At 35.5% G+C, this 20,233-nt stretch overlaps 1 protein-coding gene across 1 annotated transcript in view; it reads left to right on the forward strand.

The window, feature by feature from the left end:
- LOC143227012 (EH domain-binding protein 1-like) overlaps positions 1–20,233 on the forward strand; it is a 127,211-nt gene that overhangs the window by 82,162 nt on the left and 24,816 nt on the right. Inside the window, exons 11-12 of the mRNA XM_076458561.1 lie at positions 11,910–11,983; positions 18,990–19,104. Coding sequence (XP_076314676.1) covers positions 11,910–11,983; positions 18,990–19,104 — 189 coding nt within the window. The remainder of the gene's footprint in view (positions 1–11,909; positions 11,984–18,989; positions 19,105–20,233) is intronic.

The following is a 20,233-nucleotide window of genomic DNA, read 5'->3' on the forward strand; positions in this document are numbered from 1 at the left end:
TACCAAATAAGAAAGTGACACTCGAAAGTAACCAACGTTAGCTTTAGGATTGCAACCATCTTGCTATGCCCGGCATGGCCAGGTGGTTAAGGCGCTCGACTCGTAATCCGAAGGTCGCGGGTTCTCGAATCCCCGTCACACCAAACATGCTCGCTTTTTCAGCCGTGGGGGCGTTATAATGTAATAACAATCCATTATTCGTTGGTAAAAGAGTAGCCCAAGAGTTGGCGGTAGGTGGTGATGATTAGCTGCCTTTCCTCAAACAAACAAAACCTTCTTGTTTGTTTGTTTGTTTTGGAATTTTGCACAAAGCTACTCGAGGGCTATCTGTGCTAGCCGTCCCTAATTTAGCAGTGTAAGACTAGAGAGAAGGCAGCTAGTCATCACCACCCACCGCCAACTCTTGGGCTACTCTTTTACCAACGAATAGTGGGATTGAACGTCACATTATAACGCCCCCACGGCTGGGAGGGCGAGCATGTTTTGCGCGACTCGGGCGCGAACCCGCGATCCTCAGATTACGAAGCGCACGCCTTAACGCGCTAGGCCATGCCAGGCCTGCAAAACCTTCTTATTCGAGACAAATCGTTATTTTATAGATCAAGCCAGATTTAAAAAAAAAAATATGTGGTGGTAATTTTCGTCTCTAAAGTAGTGTTAATAATTTCCTTTATAATTCCTTTATATGTCTTGTCAGTATCCCCAAACAATCGGTATAGCCATATCAAGCATATCACACGTGACGCTAAACGCTTTTTAATTAGGATAATTTCATGAAGTTTAGTAAAATTATTCTGAAAAGTTGGCAGTAAATAATCATTAATAACCATCCAACCGTAGCATTATTTTAAAAACTTGAAATAGAAACAACTAATATAGTTTGCTTGGCCTAACCAGTACTTGTGTATCTGCACATCCTTTCACCTTATAGTTTTACCGCTTTAAATCAGCTGTCTTTAATTCATATGATGAAGAACTAAACACAGTTCACTTTTAGATGAAGCTGTAATGAAAATGTCAAGCCGATAGCTCACGTGACTTTTTGCTTCGGCGCACGCAAGGTTTTCTTACATTTGAGCGGTTTTTGTTAAGTAACATTGCACATGCAACTTATTAACAATAATTTCAACTACCATGTGCTTTGATAGTTTGTTTTTTTTGTATTATTAAGATAAGAAGCTTAGATTTGGTTGTAACTTTTCATATGGAAATAAGATAAGATACCGGATAGAATATTTATGCTGACTCGTATTTTAATAAAATATATGACAGGATTTTTGTGTGCGTTTCTCGCGTATTCATCAAGTAAGGAAGACCAGAGGATTTCTTTTATACGTTTTCTTGTTGGAATGAAAACATACGCAGTAAATAACATCTTGGTTCGTCTTTAAATAAGATAAACGACAGGATATATGTGCGTGTTTTACGTCTTCATATGATACGAAACAAAGGATTTTTTTTTACATATTTTCAAGTAGTAATAAGATAATAAGAAGCGGAATACTGGTATTTTCGGACTACGTGCCAAACAGATGAGGAATAGCCTGGCTGTATATTACCATGGCCCATATTCCAGTCGAATAAATGATGTTTCCATTATTGGATTAATTTGCAAGTAAAATTGGAAATGAAATGTATGTTATCAACCCAACAATTTCATAAGACATTTGGAATTTCTGTGTCTTGGACGTAAATACTGTAAGGTTTTATATACGAAATATGTATTTGCTTAACTGTCCCCAATATATTAACTTAAATACATTAAATTCGGAAAAAAATAATTAAAATATTTTGATAAACACGTAGAGCGACAAATAAGACAATATTGAATGATTGGACCCGTACGTTTGAAGATTTTTTTTTTTAAAACAACTGTAAACCCTTGGATTCGAGTTGGAATAAACTTCCCAAAATAATGAATTCGTCTCGCTTTGTTGTAATGGTGGCGAACTACGTATATATGGTCATGAACGTCCAACATAAAAAGCAAGAGGGGTACTGTTGTAAAGTTAATCATGACAAATGTATGAAGTGAAGCCATAAGCTGAAAAAAATACGTCATTCACACTCATAAATTGTTGACATAAAAAAATTCTCAGGTGTTCAACTCCCCACCCCCTACCCTCCCATACCTACTCTAATCCTGTGTGTACATTCAGCTGTGTTAGTTTTGGTCAGACGGCGGACAAACCCCGTGTCTTCTCCGGTAAGATTGACCGTGAATACGGACAACGTTCTTTCCATACCGCTTGTGACAGCAGTGACTGGTCTACCTTCAGATTTTAGCATACAGGTTTCACACGCAGATCAAAAAGAAAACGAAAACATATATCATTCTCTTGAAGCTTTCTATGATAATTTTCTTTGTCCAAAATCGGTATGCTAGTGACGTAACTAACTGTAAAAGAAGATATATATATATTTATTACCCCACCTGTGTGTGTTATCTCTTGCCACCTGCATTCATACCGTAATGAAATTGTAGGGCTTTTCTAGCCTTATTCATGGACGTAAATCTCGTATTTAAGAATGTTTAAAATGTTTAGTACTCTTTTTCTTTTGGATGGGAGGCGGTATAATAAGTAGTGTAGTGCTGAAAGAAAGTGCTAGTTTTTTTAACCTTTGACCTAATAGCGTTTGTTATATTTAACAATTAATATTTAAGACGTAAATACCTTTTTTCTTACCGTAGGTATTGTAGTCTGAAAACAAATACCATTTTTTAACCTTTGGCCTAATAGCATTTGTCATACTTAAAACGTAATTTTGTTTGCAATAATTAGCGTGTTACTGAAAGCAAATATTTGGTTTTTTAACCTTTGACCTAATAGCATGTATCGTACATAAGATTATTAAATAATGTAATACTTTTTGTGTAGTACTGAAAGCAAATACTTGGCTTTTTTAACCCTTAATGCCTGATAACGAATGTGTAGAATATGTTTGTGTTACGGCCCCGCATGGCTAGGTGGTTACAGTCGCTCCACTCGCAATCTGAAGGTCACGGATTCGAATTCCTGTCACATCAAACATGCTTGCTCTTCCAGCCGTGGGAGCGTTATAATGTCACGATCAATCCTACTATTCGTTGGTAAAAGAGTAGCCCAAGAGTTGGCGGTGGGTGGTGATGACTAGCTGCCTTCCCTCTAGTCTTACACTGCTAAATTAGGGTCGGCTAGCACAGATAGCCCTCGAGTAGCTTTGTGCGAAATTCAAAAACAAACAAACAAACAAACTTACACTGCTATATTAGGGACGGCTAGCGCAGATAACCCTCGTGTAGCTTTGCGCGAAATGCAGAATAAACAAACAAACCAAAGTTTCTGTTGATAGGTTTGTTTTAGTAAGATGTGCAATTGAAATTGTTGGCTTCTTACCTTCAGTCAGATTCCAAAGTTAATTATTATTTGTAAACGTTTAATATATTTGTGTCGTTAAGGTTGCACTCATTGGTGTAGTATTATCAATGTAGTTTAGCAGTACTGCAAAATAATGAATTGATATGCGAATAAGCTAATTGGTAGAGGTATGTAGTTATATTCTTTGAAACCTAAAACCTCACTCTGAAGGCCATATCTGCCAATTTGGAAAGCTTTTCTTGCTGCTTGGTTTACATTTACAGGTACATACGGTGATATGTGGGGTTTTATGAACTTTAACCTCCGTGCTTAATATATGTAAGGCTTAATAATTACTGTCCTGGTCCTGCAAATGTCGATTAAAAATGAAATTTTGTCTTATTATGATTGTAAGTTACTTAGAATGTATTTCAGACCTCACATACTATTAGTACATACATTCTTAGATATAAATGTATATACATATATCGATTATTTTATAGTTTTAGACAGCCTTGTGTTTACAGATAATTCTGTATTATATACCACAGTTGCAGCTTCACTTTAAGTTATTTGAGGTGTTCAAAGTTGGATAGTTTCAGGCACTGCTAGTTTTGTTTCACGTATACGTAAGTATACAAACCACACAAAACTGTTATATATTTAGAAAATTACAATTAGATACGAAAAGGGAAGATACTTTATGTTTTCTGCCTTGTTGGGCTATTTTCAAGATTCGAAGAGCATGGTTTGATAAGGGATCTTGTTATGTTGTTTTTAAGTAATCATCGTTTTGTCTTTGTGGCGGCATCCTTTAACAAGTTCGGAACAAGGCAAGCGAGCTTCTTGTCAGCCGCTATGATTTATGGGTGAAAATGACTGCACACCTTGGAAACAGCCACATGGTGCTTAGACAGGTCGGGGACACGTAGCAGGAGTCTCACTGAAGCTCAGCTACTGTTTTTTCACTGACTTCAAGAATCTTCGGAATGTCCCGGGAAAGGTTGTGAACTAAAGGGATGAAAAGTATTTGAGTAGCTACGGATCCCTGGTAACTATAAAGTTAGGACAGAGACATGTGACAAAGAAACCGGAGAGTACATGAATCTATAAATTGTAGCTAACTATTGTCCTTGCAGGTGTTTTGGAGTCTGTACGTTTTACATGGTTATTAAAGGACTCGTGCTGCGTGCCCTCTGTCGGTGGTCACTAGAAGTATTCTTTCTTTATCCAACATTTGATATAGCAAGACCTTTTGCTTTAGAATTGGCCATTTTTAGTACAAACGTTCCCACGGAAGAATCTTCAGAATAGACTAGTGTACGCGAAGGTCGGATTAAGTGTCCAAAGGAAGCATTATAATAAAAATAGGTCGAGGTTTCTATAGGCCTCCCCTAACTTCTTAATTTTTTCCATCGGGTATCGTTGACAGTGCACCTAAGGGTGCAGCGATTGAACCTTTGAAGAAAACTGTGAACCATAAGTCGTTTTCTTATTATATTATATTTCTGGCTAATTGGTTACTTTGTAGAGTAATATTCTTCTTCGCTTCAAATCAGTTTCAATGGCATCCGTCCCTGAAGGACTACTCGCTGTACCACGGATTCTTTCCCTTGTACATATCATTGTCGCCAAGAATAGTAGTAGATTTAAAACTGACAACTGTGAATAGTTTATAAAACGTCCATCAGAATTCAATTTCTTCTGTCAGCGGGCGTGCAGCTAACTGACGGCCCCCACGTGTGAGGGGTGTGGGTGGTCGCTGACCACCCCAATTCTAACAGTTCACTTTCCTTGTGTCATTGATGTGGTCTGTGATAGAAACTCAAGAAGCGTGAAATAACCAATATTCCCCTTTCTCGTTTCCTTAATCTTGCAAATTCATTGAGAGATCTTTCATAAGTTTTCGTGGCTTCTTTAATCTTAGAATACTACATCAGAAAATATCCCGATCAGCAAGGCTTTAGTTAATCTTGAGAAATTAACTTCTTGTCGCCTACTATACATTTCATTGTGTTGATCGAATTTGTGTTTGGTTTTTAAAAAAGTGCACATTTTATACAAGAAAAAAGTGTTCTACTTACTAACAGTAATTATAATAAGTCTTGTCATATTTAAATTATGGCAAATAGTTTAATGCGTGGTTTCAGAAATGAAATACTTTGACATGACGATTTATAATTTCAGTTGTGTTGTGATATTGATTAATACGTACTGTTATTGGTTCCAAAACTAGATGATACATGTCTGATTGGTATGCCACATATATAGGGACAACCCCCTCAGTACAGTGTCTGAGGTCTGTAGTTTAAGATAATATATAGTTTAATAAAAAATATAATACATAACACTTACTATAATACAACAAATTTCTAAAGTTAGGCCTACTTAAATATCATTTGTAGTTACTCTAGCGTCAAGAGCTAGAAACATTAACTAGTCTGCGCTTTAATAATTTAAATTTATACATTCAAATAATTACTGTAAATATAATATTTATATGAGCAATACAAATTAGTAACTATAATTTTCATAATAAACAGAAACAATAAACTAAGATTGAATACGAAATAAAATTCAATAAAAATAATTTTCCTCGCAAACAACTCAGATTAAACCTAAGATGGGTCGAGCGTGGCCCTAGGGTTAACGTGCTTACTTGCGAAGTGCATCTGAGGATTCATTGTTCGGTCTCATTGCTGTAAACACACTATCAGCTTTGGAGCTATAAGAGGGGCGGTAATGCACCATCATTTGAGTGCAGAAAAGTACCATAAGAGTTGGCGACCAGTTCTGGTAACTAGTTGCCTTTCCTTTGCATAAATACTCTCGAAAAACAACAAAATTATTTTGTGTATATCGCATCCTGTTATATGGTGTGTGTGTGTATGTTTTCTTATAGCAAAGCCACATCGGACTATCTGCTGCGTCCATCGAGGGAAGTCGAATCCCTGATTTTAGCGTTGTAAATTCGAAAACTTACCGCAGTCCCAGCGGGGGACCTCATTATGTGGGCCTTGGAAGAAAAAAAAATTGTCTATTAGTTCGTTCACTAACAATAATTCAACATGTTTACCAGTGCTGTCCATTGCAACAAGGTATGGGGGTTATAAATGCTGTTCTGTGTATTAATTCTTTAAAAGTCATCTTGTAAAATATACCAGTGCAAAATAAAGGTTTTCGTAGCTGTAGGTTGCTAAGTTATTCCCTGTTATATTCCCAGGCACACTGAGAACAGTCGTGGCGCTCGTATAGCATTAAACAAAACATATTTGTTACACCTGCAATTGTTCTGTTTCCAACAAAGTGTCACTGGAACAAAACATATTTGTTACACCTGCAATGGTTCTGTTTCCAACAAAGTGTCACTGGAACAAAACATATTTGTTACACCTGCAATGGTTCTGTTTCCAACAAAGTGTCACTGGATACGGGTGACTGATTATGACTATCATGATAAGTTGTCCTTTAGATAGTGTTATAATCAGAAAATTAATGACCAGGAGACATAGAATACGTGTTATTCAGTTGTTGTTGCAGTACGTCACTGAATGCCTGTTTATGTCCGTGGTATTTCCCGGCCCAGCATGACCAGGTTCTTAAGGCACTGGACTCGTAATCTAAGGGTCGCGAGCTCAAATCCCCGTCACACCAAACATGCTCGCCCTTTCAGCCGTGAGAGGCGTTATAACGTGACGGTCAATCCCACATTTCGTTGGTAAAAGATAGCTCAAGAATTGGCGGTCGGTGATGATTGACTAACCACCTTCCTCTAGTTTTACACTGCTAAATTAGGGGCGGCTAGCGCATTTAGCCATCGTGTAGCTTTGCGCGAAATTTAAAAAAACAACACAATAAACCAAACTGAGGAAGAGCCACAATATGAAATGACTTTCAGATGAAGAATTGTTGTATTTTTTCTCACGATTGTTTTTAACGATAAAATTTGTTGATAAATACTGAAATAATTCGGAAGTGGAAAAAGAAAGTTCTGATGTAACAGTAAAAGTTCTGATGTAACAGTAAAGTTCTGATGTAACAGTAAAGTTTTGATGTAACAGTAAAAGTTCTGATGTAACAGTAAAGTTCTGATGTAACAGTAAAAGTTCTGATGTAACAGTAAAGTTCTGATGTAACAGTAAAAGTTTTGATGTTACAGTAAAGTTCTGATGTAACAGTAAAAGTTCTGATGTAACAGTAAAGTTCTGATGTAACAGTAAAGTTCTGATGTAACAGTAAAAGTTCTGATGTAACAGTAAAAGTTCTGATGTAACAGTAAAGTTCTGATGTAACAGTAAAAGTTTTGATGTAACAGTAAAGTTCTGATGTAACAGTAAAGTTTTGATGTAACAGTAAAAGTTCTGATGTAACAGTAAAGTTCTGATGTAACAGTAAAAGTTCTGATGTAACAGTAAAGTTCTGATGTAACAGTAAAAGTTCTGATGTAACAGTAAAGTTCTGATGTAACAGTAAAAGTTCTGATGTAACAGTAAAAGTTCTTTGCGTATTTTACACTCATTTCTTATCATCAAATACATAAAAATGTCGTTTTACGGCACGTAAAACAGTAATATATATATATATAACCAAGTAACTTGTTTTTACGTCTTCCATATTTTACAGATATTGTTTTGAAGTACAATGCGTATATCCTTGTTCTGACTGATAATTCATTTTAAAGTCAGGAAAGTTATTAAAAGTTGTTTTATCCCAGTTCTGCTGACTTTAGTTTCTGAGCTAAGCCTTAATTTTAGAGTCGTCGTGTACATTCAGCTGAAATAACTAACCTAAACACTGATAAGTTATAGTAGTACCTTTTAGTATCATTCTTCTAACTCTCCAGATCTTATACTTCTGTAGAATGTTGTTTACAGGGAAAACACTACTCCTCCTGATTCAACGATACGTACTAGCGTTTATAACACTACAAATAGTTTTCGATACACACAGCGGGCTTAGCACAAATAGACCACTATGCAACTTTGTGTTTTAATAATATAAAATATTATTCCACTCTTATTTCATTTGATTACGAGTTACTGATAATCCTAGTAAAGTACGTTTGATTCGTGCTTTTAGTTTACAGTTATAGCCCCCTAGTTTCTTCTTCAATTATTGTTTCATACTTAAGAATTTCATTGCTAAATTTATGGGGGGGGGTAGATTATGTTTTGTCTGTAAGTGGTAAAATTATCGGTTTATCAAGGTTTATTTAAGGTAAAGATGTGGCTGCTGATTATACAGGCCAGCGAATTTAAAGTTCATAAACTGATTTTCTATAATTCAGGAACTCAGATTTCTAAAATAATATTCACATTTTTCTGTCTACGGATTTACAACGCTAAGATTAGGGGTTCGATTCCCCTCGGTGTACTCAGTAGATAGCCCGATGTTGCTTTGCTATAAGAAAACACAAACAGATACACACTTTTTTTCCTATCACGTAAGGATTTTTTCACAAATTAGGAAGAAAATCTTATTTAAATCAACTTATTATTTCGTTTACCACAACGAATGTTTATTGTTATTATTATGTTTGTTACGCTTGGGTTCTGGAACGATTGGTAAGACTTTCACGTCGCAATAGGTCTAGAGAAATCTGTAGCCAGAGGTTGTCAGTAATTTAAGCGTAGCAGAATGTGACCCGGTTATGGAAAAGTACATATGGTGTTTATTACAAATCTGTACATGATGGAGAAAAATGGATATCATTTTCGGGTCCAGCGTACAGGAATTACTGTAGAACATGTAAAACATTTAGACATTAAAACTATCGTAGGCCTGTGTTATCTATCTCTATGATATGGTTAGTAACCTATATGATCATTTATATCTAATTATCGATTGATTTACTTTTTTTTTCGTCTAACGATAAACTACTTACTTACTAGTGTGTGGCTCATTATAGAAAAGTGGATTGAATCAATTATTTGAATTGCTTCAATAGAGATATGTACGTTTTTCTAATGTCTGTGTTAAGTTGACGAAGGGAATTATGGGAGGCGAATATACAGAAGTATTTCCCTCCCTCCCCCTTCTTTTTACGCTTGTGAATCACGTCATATTGTGTGATCTTCTCAGGTATGACGTGCCACTGCAGTATTATAAGTTATGTTTTTTATGCCCCTGTGTTCTGTGTTTTATTGTTGTTGGTTTCTCTAATGTATTGGAGTCCACATTTACAAGGGATGATGTAAATGGTCTTTCTGTTCTACACCAACACCGTTTGGTTCTCTGCCTTCATCCTCATCATGATCCATCTTTACGCGTCTTACCCATCTTATAAAATTTACAAAATTGCCTACCAAGGAGTTGTAACGAATCCCAACACTTGGCCGTGGATAAAAATGTGAAAGTCATTATGGTTCACTCTGTAATGCTATGGATGGCATTCTGGTTAGTAGAGTTCCTCTTGAATGACCCACGTGGTAACTTAACCGACATACAACGTTCAAATCCGGGGTTCGGTTTACTATGATGGACAAAGCGCAGATAGCCTATTGTGTGACCTTGCTTTAAACAAATAAGCAAAATCCGTGTATAGATTGTAGTTAGTTAATTATCTTGGGCTTCATAAATATACCATGTAACAAAATTCACCCTAACAATAATATAATATTGTTTTTTTATTGTTTTTTAAAATCTAACTCGTTCGGAAATTCAGAGAAACATTTACTCTGTCGTGACGATACGATGACCGTGGTAAATAGTCATAGTTTAGTAATTATGTTTTCTTCATTTAAAAAGTGTGAAATTTTACAATGATGTATGTGTACGAATACATGTAATTCGTAAATAACATTAAAAACAAGGATATCCGCTTGAAATATATATTTATAAAAAATATGAATAGTGTTTTACTATAGTAGATACGAATCTTTAGCTATAAAATAATAAGATGATCCATAATGTCAGTACAAGGTGCATTTGTAGAAGCGGTATATGTTTCCTTTTTTAAAACCATTAAACTCTTGAGGAGTGGCTCTGTTATATTTTATTATTATTTTGTCAAAACATTTGTTATTCTCAGCTCAGGTTCATTTCTGTAAGCGTGTTATTCTTAGCTCAGATTCATTGCTCTAACTTTGTTAATGTATTATTTTTAGCCCAAGTTTGTTGTTTTAAGCATGTTAGGCTTAGCTCAAGTTCATGAAGGCCCGGCATGGCCAAGCGTGTTAAGGCGTGCGACTCGTAATCTGAGGGTCGCGGGTTCGCATCCCCGTCGCGCCAAACATGCTCGCCCTCCCAGTCATGGGGGCGTTATATGTGACGGTCAATCCCATTATTCGTTGGTAAAAGAGTAGCCCAAGAGTTGGCAGTGGGTGGTGATGACTAGCTGCCCTCCCTCTAGTCTTACACTACTAAATTAGGGACGTCTAGCACAGATAGTCTTCGAGTAGCTTTGTGCGAAATTCAAAAACAAACAAACAATCAAGTTCATGGCTTTAAGCCTATTATTCTTAGTTCAAGTTTTAGTTGGATGCCTTTGGGCAAACTTTTCTTGAGGCGCTGGGCCTATTGAAATATTTCGAAATAAACACTAAATCCATTGTACACAATAATTTAACATCATAGTAATTTATTAGTTCGTCTAATTATAGAAGACTCAAGTTAAATACAGAAGAGTTCCATATCAAATGCCTCCCAACGGCTCAGCGGTAAGTATGAATACTTTTCATGCTAATAATCTGATCTTAGTTTTCTTTAGTTGGCAGATCACAGATAGCCTGTTGTGTAGCTTTGTACTTAACAATGAAGAAAAGCAAAAATCCGTACCAAACTATGCTAACAACACGGTGAAAGTGAGAATTTGAAAAACTATGGTTTGTAATTTCCGTTTTCTTGTATTTATTTTTTGTTTATTAAAACAACAAACAAGCATCTACTCGTGATAATCTAATTACCAAACAAGCATCTATCTCTTCGTGATAATCTAATTACCAAACAAACATCTACTCGTGATAATATAAATACCAAACAAAACATCTATACGTAACAATCTAAATCCCAAACAAGCATCTATCTACTCGTGATAATATAAATACCAAACAAGCATCTATCTACTCGTGATAATATAAATACCAAACAAAGCATCTATCTACTCGTGATAATATAAGTACCAAACAAGCATCTATCTACTCATGATAATATAAATACCAAACAAGCATCTATCTACTCGTGATAATATAAATACCAAACAAGCATCTATCTACTCGTGATAATATAAATACCAAACAAGCATCTATCTACTCGTGATAATATAAATACCAAACAAGCATCTATCTACTCGTGATAATATAAATACCAAACAAGCATCTATCTACTCGTGATAATATAAATACCAAACAAGCATCTATCTACTCGTGATAATATAAATACCAAACAAAGCATTTATCTACTCGTGATAATATAAATACCAAACAAGCATCTATCTACTCATGATAATATAAGGATCAAACAAGCATCTATCTCTCTTGATAATATAAATACCAAACAAGCATCTATACGTAACAATCTAAATCCCAAACAAGCATCTACACGTGATAATCTAAATATCATCTTTATTTTCAGAGAGAAGGAAGAAGACTTGGAGAGAAAGTTTGAACTGTTAAATCGAGAACTGCGTATAATGTTGGCGCTAGAAGGTAGGTCCAGATCTGTGTTTATCATTCTCTACTTTATCCTTGTAACTTGTACAATTTGCGTACTACTATATATCGCGCTCTATATCTATACAGTAAATGCTCAGTTATTAACATGCTATTAAAACAGTTTGTATACTACTTGGTTCATGTTTGTTTTAACACAACGCCATACACTAGGCTGGATGTGTACGTTACAGGGAATCGATCTTGGAGGAAAATTAATTTATGTCAAAAAATACACCATGATCCGCCTAAGAGAAAACTGATACTTTTTTTTTTTAATTTCACGCAAAGCTACATGAGGGTTATCTGCGCTAGCCGTCCCTAATTTAGCAGCTTAAGACTATAGTGAAGGCAACTGGTTATAACCACCTACTATTAACTCTTAGGCTACTCTTTACCAACGTATAATGGGATTAACACTTACATTACAACGACCCCACAGCTAATAGGACGAGAGCATCTTTGGGGATGGGGGATTCGAACCCCTGCCCCTCAGATCGGGAGTCGAGCACCCTAACCACATGGCTAAACTGATACAGTGAAATATGTATAAAGGTTCATTATACATTTTCTAATGTATATTGGAATCTGTTCGCTTTACTCTAAAAAATTGAATACTTTTTTGAAATATTAATATAATGGTAAGAAAAAAATACGACAACTAGCCCTAAATGCTAGCATTTTTTTAGTTTACCGTATGTTCCAGGTGAATGATGTAATTATAATACAGTGAGTGGTGTTTTAAGTAAATATCACTCTGCACAACATATAGTTTAATACATTAGCAAGCTAAACGTTTTTGTATAGACTTCATTTATTATACTGCAGGACTTAGAACAGTTCGTGCTAGATTTCTGACTTATTAATGAGTACAGCTATTTGTGCGTCTTAACCATGGGCAGTAGATTAAGCTGGTGGATGTGAAACCACACCAAAGAAGCACGAACTTGTCAGAAGCACATATTGACATGGCAACTGCAGAAAATGCATTGCTGGGTAAGCGGCTTACAGAAACGTTCCGCTCTGAACTTGTAGTCCTATCACTAATCCTTAGTTTTGTTTCACATTATTTTCATGTACAAACCATTACAGCATCTTAGCTCCATCTAGCAGGATTGAACGTTTTGTGAATACTTTGGGACAAACTACATGTTGATACAAATGATATACATAATGAGAATCAACAACACGTTATACATTAGATAACTTCACGAATTAGTTTAATATTAGGCTTATGCATTTAATACACTATTAGCTTTAATACCATCCTACACTGTTAACGTTATCAACAAGGTGAATTATTACACTATGTAACACAAATTTTGTTCCTGGATAGTATGTGTTATGTCTTAATTGCTTATATTGTAAAAGTACAGAAAATGGTCAATATTCCCTTCAAACTTTGCTTTTTTAAAAACGGGCAAATTTGCACATTTTCATTTACATAAGGTCTGAATAAAACAACATATGAATCAAGATTTACATGTATTTATACTAAAGTTATACAAAAATGTTTAGAAATGAGTAATTTGTCGATATTTGCGACTATAATTTAAATCACTTTCACGTATCAGTCCCCAAGTATAGTCTCCCATCATGTTTTCGTTATACGCTTTTTAGCGGCTTTCAAAGTCCAGTTTATCTTGGTGGAAGCGCTCACTTTGCTCCTCTCAGTATGCTCCCATGTTCTTCTTGAATTTATCAAGATGAGCGTTAAGGATATGGACTTTCAGGAATATCCTGCAGCCTATTTTGCCGTAGTTCTTCACCAGAGCTTCAACCAGTTTCACATAATTTTCTGCCCAAGAAGCCCCGAATCACTGCGAGAAAGCTGTCCCAAGCTTTTTTTCCCTTCCTACAGAGCTTCTTTGGGAAGCACTCCAGGATCTTCTTTATTTGTGGTCCAACAAAGACACCAGTTTTGACCTTTGCCTCAGACAGCTTAGAGAAGAAGTCTCGAAGGTACTTGGAAGCTGCAGAATCCTTATCAAGAATTATGAAAAATTGTTTCACAAGACCCAATTTTATGTGCAATGGTGGGAATAACACCTTCTGGAGATCCACTAGTGACTCACACTTGCCATTGTGCCTCCCCACAGTGAAATCGGTCCGTTGCGGCCAGTGCTTCCTAGGACAGCATGGACACCGCAGCGCACTACAAAGCCTCCTTGGAGACTCATCAGGAATGCCACCATTTTGAAGTCTCCGCCATACTCCCAGCCATACTCATCATACTTCAAGGCTTCTAGCAAGGTCTTGACGTTGTTGTATTCCTCTTTGAGGTGCACCGAATGAGCCAGGGGAAGAGATGATACTTATTCCCGTTATGGAGCAGCACAGCTTTGAGGCTTCTGGATGAACTATCAATAAAGAGGCGCTACTCGGTCGGGTTACAGACAGTTCCAGTTGCCTCGCGCAGACCGGGTACATTATAGCAGAAACAGAGCCCATCTTGACGAGTTATACAACATTCTTGAAAATTCTCTATCAGCTATTCAGCACAGAATCTACATGGAATGTTCTGGAAAATGTGTAAATTTGAAAATTTCATTTCCCAGGTCACGAAAGCAAAGTTTGAAGAGAAAAATAGATATTTTCTGTTTACTTTACGCATGAGCAATTGGGAAATAACACTTTCTGCTCAGGAACAAGAAAAAGTAAAAAAATTGTTTACATAGTGTTTTTGAGTGAACACACTTCACTATTAGCTTTATACAGGGGTCTCAGTATAATCTCGTTCAAAAACTTGTACTATTATAATAGTACTAAATAATAATAGTACTAAATAGTATTTAGTAGTTTGCTAAATACTTGTTTTTAATAAACTTCATTGTTATATGAATTTACTGTACAACCTTTATAATAACAGTTCACTTTTAACTTTATTAACCTCACAGTATTATGTTTCTATTACAAAGCGTACGTTACTTTCGTTAACATATTTTACTACTACTGTTGCGGTGAAAATATTATTAACTCCCTTAATAAGCTACACTATTGTATTGATCAGAACATTATTCTGTTATCTTTACGAAACGTCTTCTTTGCCACCAGCACCTACGTCCACTTCTAACGCTATAAGTAAACTCCGTTACTAGCCTCGTGAAATAACTATTATAGACACTTGTAGCATTTACGAATTCGGTACACTGTAATATTTTTAGAGATGTGTTCATTGTAAGTTCTATCATTATGTTACGGTGATATTTTTAGCAGAGTTTTTCCTGTTAGCTTCAACAAGAAAGTAAGTCCCCATAAGAGTTATCAGAAAACTATGGTGGTAGCTATAGTAACATACTACTTGATGGTTGTTTTAAAACCATGTAATAACATTGTATAGTGTTGTGAATAATTATTATTTTGTAAGATAATTGTATACTTTTGTGATGCGAAGAACCAAATGTCAGGAAACGTAAAAATAAAACCTCTTACTAATTTCACTTCCGACAATTTCGTCATTAGTGATTCTGTGACATATAATTTACCAAACCAGTTTAACCAATGATTACAGGAAAAAAAGAGGAAGTGATTTTCGCAAGATCTTAAACTTGTATTTAGTGACAGATCTAAAGTTGTGTAGGGTCTACATCCCATGTAATTTTACGTAGAATAAAATTATCAATGGGCCCCATTAAGACCATGAGTTCCCTTTAGCTTTTACCTATATACGCCACTGGTTGTATCAGCCTCTATAAAATCATCAAATAAAGTCATCTAAGCCTCATTTTCAGCTTTTAGATGTAACATTGTACATATGATAATGGTGTAGAACTACCAAAATCAGCTATTTGATTATATTACGATCAACTGAAAGTAAAGTCTACTTACCCACAATATTATCAAAAAGTTTGTCGTTACGATTAAACAGAAAATTATGCTATACTAAAAAAATAAATTGTGCATTAAACATAAACAACAACTTTAGATAAGTACTCAATTCCTACCAGAACATGTTTCGTTTTCATCAAAAGCCGAAACTATAATTAATTTAAGACCGTCTCGGTTGCTTTGGAAACCGGTTTGACTAATGGAGTCAATAGCATTACTTTATCTCAGCCCCATCCCAGCCAATATTCTCAATAAAGTTTGATTTGTTACCTGCCAGTTCTCAAACACACCCCACCCCCTCACAAATCCGTCAACAGAAATCCAGTATTTTTTCCTATAAATTAAGCAGCATTGTTTGTACATGTATGTATACTGCCGTCTTTTTCTAGTTTTCCTACAAATTAAGCAGTATTGTTTGTACATCTATGTATACTGCCGTATTTTTCTACAAATTAAGTATTGTTTGTACGTGTATGTCTTTTCTGTACCGTTTCCCTTTTCCCTTCTGAACGATTTTGATTTTACAGATGGCTCTTTGGTAAGTTCAAGGGCTTATAATGCTAAAATTTAGGATTCGAGCCTTGCTGTTGAGAAAACGCAAATAGTTTTTTGTATAGTTTTGCGCGTAAATAAAACAAACTACAATAATTTCATATTATGTAAAACATACACATAAGTTACCCTGCATCACGAGACTACAGCGATAACAACACACGAGTCTCGAGGTCACAATTTCTGTCCATATTCTTATATACCTCTGTTGTCATAGGACGAGTCGTTCCAAAATGTGGGAGGGATTACACACGATTTCTTATTTTGAGTTCATTATGAATGCTGCTCTGACCTCGTGTTTAATACACATATTCAGTCACATAATCGTTCCCATGTAAATTAATCGTTAGCATAATCAGTCCAATACTGAGTTGTCGTGACAACAAGCGAAGTTCGATTTCCTGTATAGACCTCACAAATTCGTTAATAATATGAAATATATTCACTGATATACTTCGATCTAAAACACGTCAAAATATGTACACGTTTGATTTCTTTGTGTCCACCGGCGGGAGAGCATTAAGTCTTGATTTGTTTTGAATTTCACACAAAGCTACACGAGGGCTATCTGCGCTAGCCGTTCTTAATTTAGCAGACTAGAGGGAAGGCAGCTAGTCATCATCACTCACCGCCAACTCTTGGGCTACTCCTTTACCAACGAATAGTGGGATTGACCGTCACATTATAACTCCCCCACAACTGAAAAGGCGAGCATGTTTGATGTGACGAGGATTCGAAACCACGAGTCGAGTGTCTTATCCACCTGGCTATGCCGAGCCGAGCAGTAAGTCTGTAGACTTACTTATAAGGTTGAAATCCGGGGTTCGACTCCCCGCAGTGAATACAAAAAATAGCCCAACGTATCTTTGCTCTCAAACAAACAAAAACTTATTGGTTGTTGTTTTATTTAAATGCTGTCCAGATAAGCAAAATTCATAAATGCTAACTTGTTATTTAATACACTTAATGTGTTCTTTGTATAAATCCCTTCTACAGAAACGATAAACAGATTTTTACGTGTACGATTTTACGAGTAAAAAGAGCAATTTCGTGTAGGAATATAGAAAACAGTTTATTAAATAAGAAAAAAATGTTTATAAAAATACACTTTACTTACTCAACACAGTCACATCCTTCAAACTGATTTCTACTTCTTCTTCCGTATTTCCCGTATTAATATATGTATTTTATTTTCAATAATCTTTAAGCTCTAGCACACCAGATGGGGCTCTTTCTAAGGAACATACGGTGTAAAGAATGTAGTCTAAAAATTACAGTTTCAAGGCTACGTAACTAGGATAAGAACACACACAGCCATAAATTCACTTGTTCACTGAGATGAATACTTGTATACTGTATAGTGCAATGGAAATTTTCAGCAATACAATACGCACACATCACGTCTATACATGTTAAAGAAACACACGGCCTGCGCATTTTTCAGCAAGGTAAACACTTTCATGTGTTACACTGAACTGTTTCAACAAGGACAACTTACACGGACATATATAAAAGAAACGCACAAGTACACTTTAGGAAACCGTATTTTTAACCTTCGTATATAAAACGTGTATCTTCTCATATGCAAAATAATGGATATTTGAAATATGTATTATGGTTTCATGATGCACTATGTGATACATATAAGCCATAAAAAAAGACGCATTCAATATACTAAACGACCAGTTTTTGGGAATATGTAAATATGCGTATGAACTGTGCAACATGATACTATAATACGTTAGTGAAAAATAGTGAAAAGACAAATGAAATAAAGTGCATTCTAAACGTTTTACTTTGTGGAGGTTTTTTTATAGAAAAGCCACATGGGGCTCTTCACTGTGCCTGCATTGGAGAATCGAACCCATGACACGTTCTGTTGACTACTAAAACGTAATGGCCAGGTGGTTAGGGCACTCGACTCGTAATCTGAGGGTCGCGGGTTCGAATCCTCATCACCCTTTCTGCCGTGGGGTCGTTATAACATGACGATCAGTCCCACTGTTTCGTTGGTATAACAGTAGCATAGGAGTTGGCGGTTGGTGGTGGTGACTAGCTGCCTTCCCTCTAGTCTCACACTGCTAAATTAAGAACGGCTAGCGCAGATAACCGTCGTGTAGCTTTGCATGAAAATTCAAAACAAACAAATTGGCTTTACTTTTACTGCTGCTGTGACTCTAATACGTTTTTCAAGCTTTCCGTGTCCACAGGGCCAGGTGTTCTGTCTTATTTTATAAACAAGCTTTCATAAACGAAACCAGCAATATATTTAATTAGCAGTCGTTATATCCAGAATAAGAGTGGTCAGTTTTGCCCATAACTTTAAAATATTTTAGTGTTCCTAAACCTATTGTAATTTGTCAAATTACAGTTATTATAATTTTGTACAGCCGAAGTTACGTATTCTTCTGTATTACCACAACTCCTGTTTGTTACAGTTAAAAATATTTTTCAAAGTGTATATTTGAATATACGTCACACGTACCTGTATTGGAGGTCAAAATCATTTCAATTTCGAAGGTTTAAAGGTCAAACTCGTGTAGTCTTTCTATACTTATATTAACATTTACGAGTTTGTTTTATGTCACAAAGTATAGCAATGAATTCTGTTAATACTTTACAGAGTGGCAGAAGACTGAATCACAGAAGCGACGAGAGAAACTTTTGCTGGACGAGTTGGTGGTCATTGTTAACAAACGTGATGAGCTAGTTCAACATCTACATACGCAGGAAAAGGCGTAAGTGTATTGATAACCTAATGTATATTAACTTTCTGTAAGTTGCATTTCCACAACCAGTTTATAAGAAAAACGTGAAACCATTACTGAGCTGTCTGTGTAAAACGACCACACACACGACATAGGGTACTTTCTGACGTTCTGAAACTGTGCGTATATCTGTGTATACACGCGAATATATATTTACGAACTTGTGAGTAAAAGCAGTGTATAATATTTTATAATAAGTCCAAAGCACAACATTGTCATACGCAATGCGGACGAGTCCTATTAAATACCAGGGCTTAGCATACAGACTGTAACACGTTAGAAGTGATGTTGGTTGTATGTACTAATGATACCATTAACTGTAGTGAACAAACAACTGTTATAGTGTGAACCAGAATACGTAAGTGATTTTTATTAGTATTTAAGCTGCATACAACACGTAATTTTACAACGTATTTTTAGGATAAATATTAATAACACAATATTATTAATTTCATTTTTAAATCTAATTATTTGTTGTTATTTTGTTTTGAAATGATTGTGCTCTAATTCTTATGCTAAATATTAAATGCGACATATTCTTATGAATTAAATGTTAAATATTTACATATTTCACTAGTAAAACAAAGCTTATAACATTAAGCCTAAATACGATATTAATTTTGCACGTGCATATGTATATACATATATGTATTAAAATTTCTTAACCTAACCGATTTTTATCTATAATTATTCTATGAATATATCCCGAATTTATTTCATGAATTATCTTAATTTTGATTGGCTTGCAAAGGAATGTACTGACGTTTGGCTGTATTGACTTCCTTTTTTCTGCCTATTTATTGGACAAGCTTCAATTTTGCAAAATACCTTTATTTTACTTAGCTATAAAACGTGAGGCTATGGGGTTGGGGTAGTAATACTTGCGTTGTCACTTTTGACGTGCCATGCGCTAGCTTGTATTAAAATTCACATATAACAATATTTCAGTTAATGCTATTATATCCTTTGGTGCAAACATTTAATGGTTATTTGAAATAATTTTAGTTTTATATGACATTAGTGATAAGGATAAAACCGGATGAGACTTTTCTATTATTTTTAAACGTGAGACCAGTAGATACAGCAAATATAGGATTAT

The sequence above is a fragment of the Tachypleus tridentatus genome, chromosome 1, assembly GCF_004210375.1.
Source record: "Tachypleus tridentatus isolate NWPU-2018 chromosome 1, ASM421037v1, whole genome shotgun sequence".
NCBI lineage: Eukaryota > Metazoa > Arthropoda > Merostomata > Xiphosura > Limulidae > Tachypleus > Tachypleus tridentatus.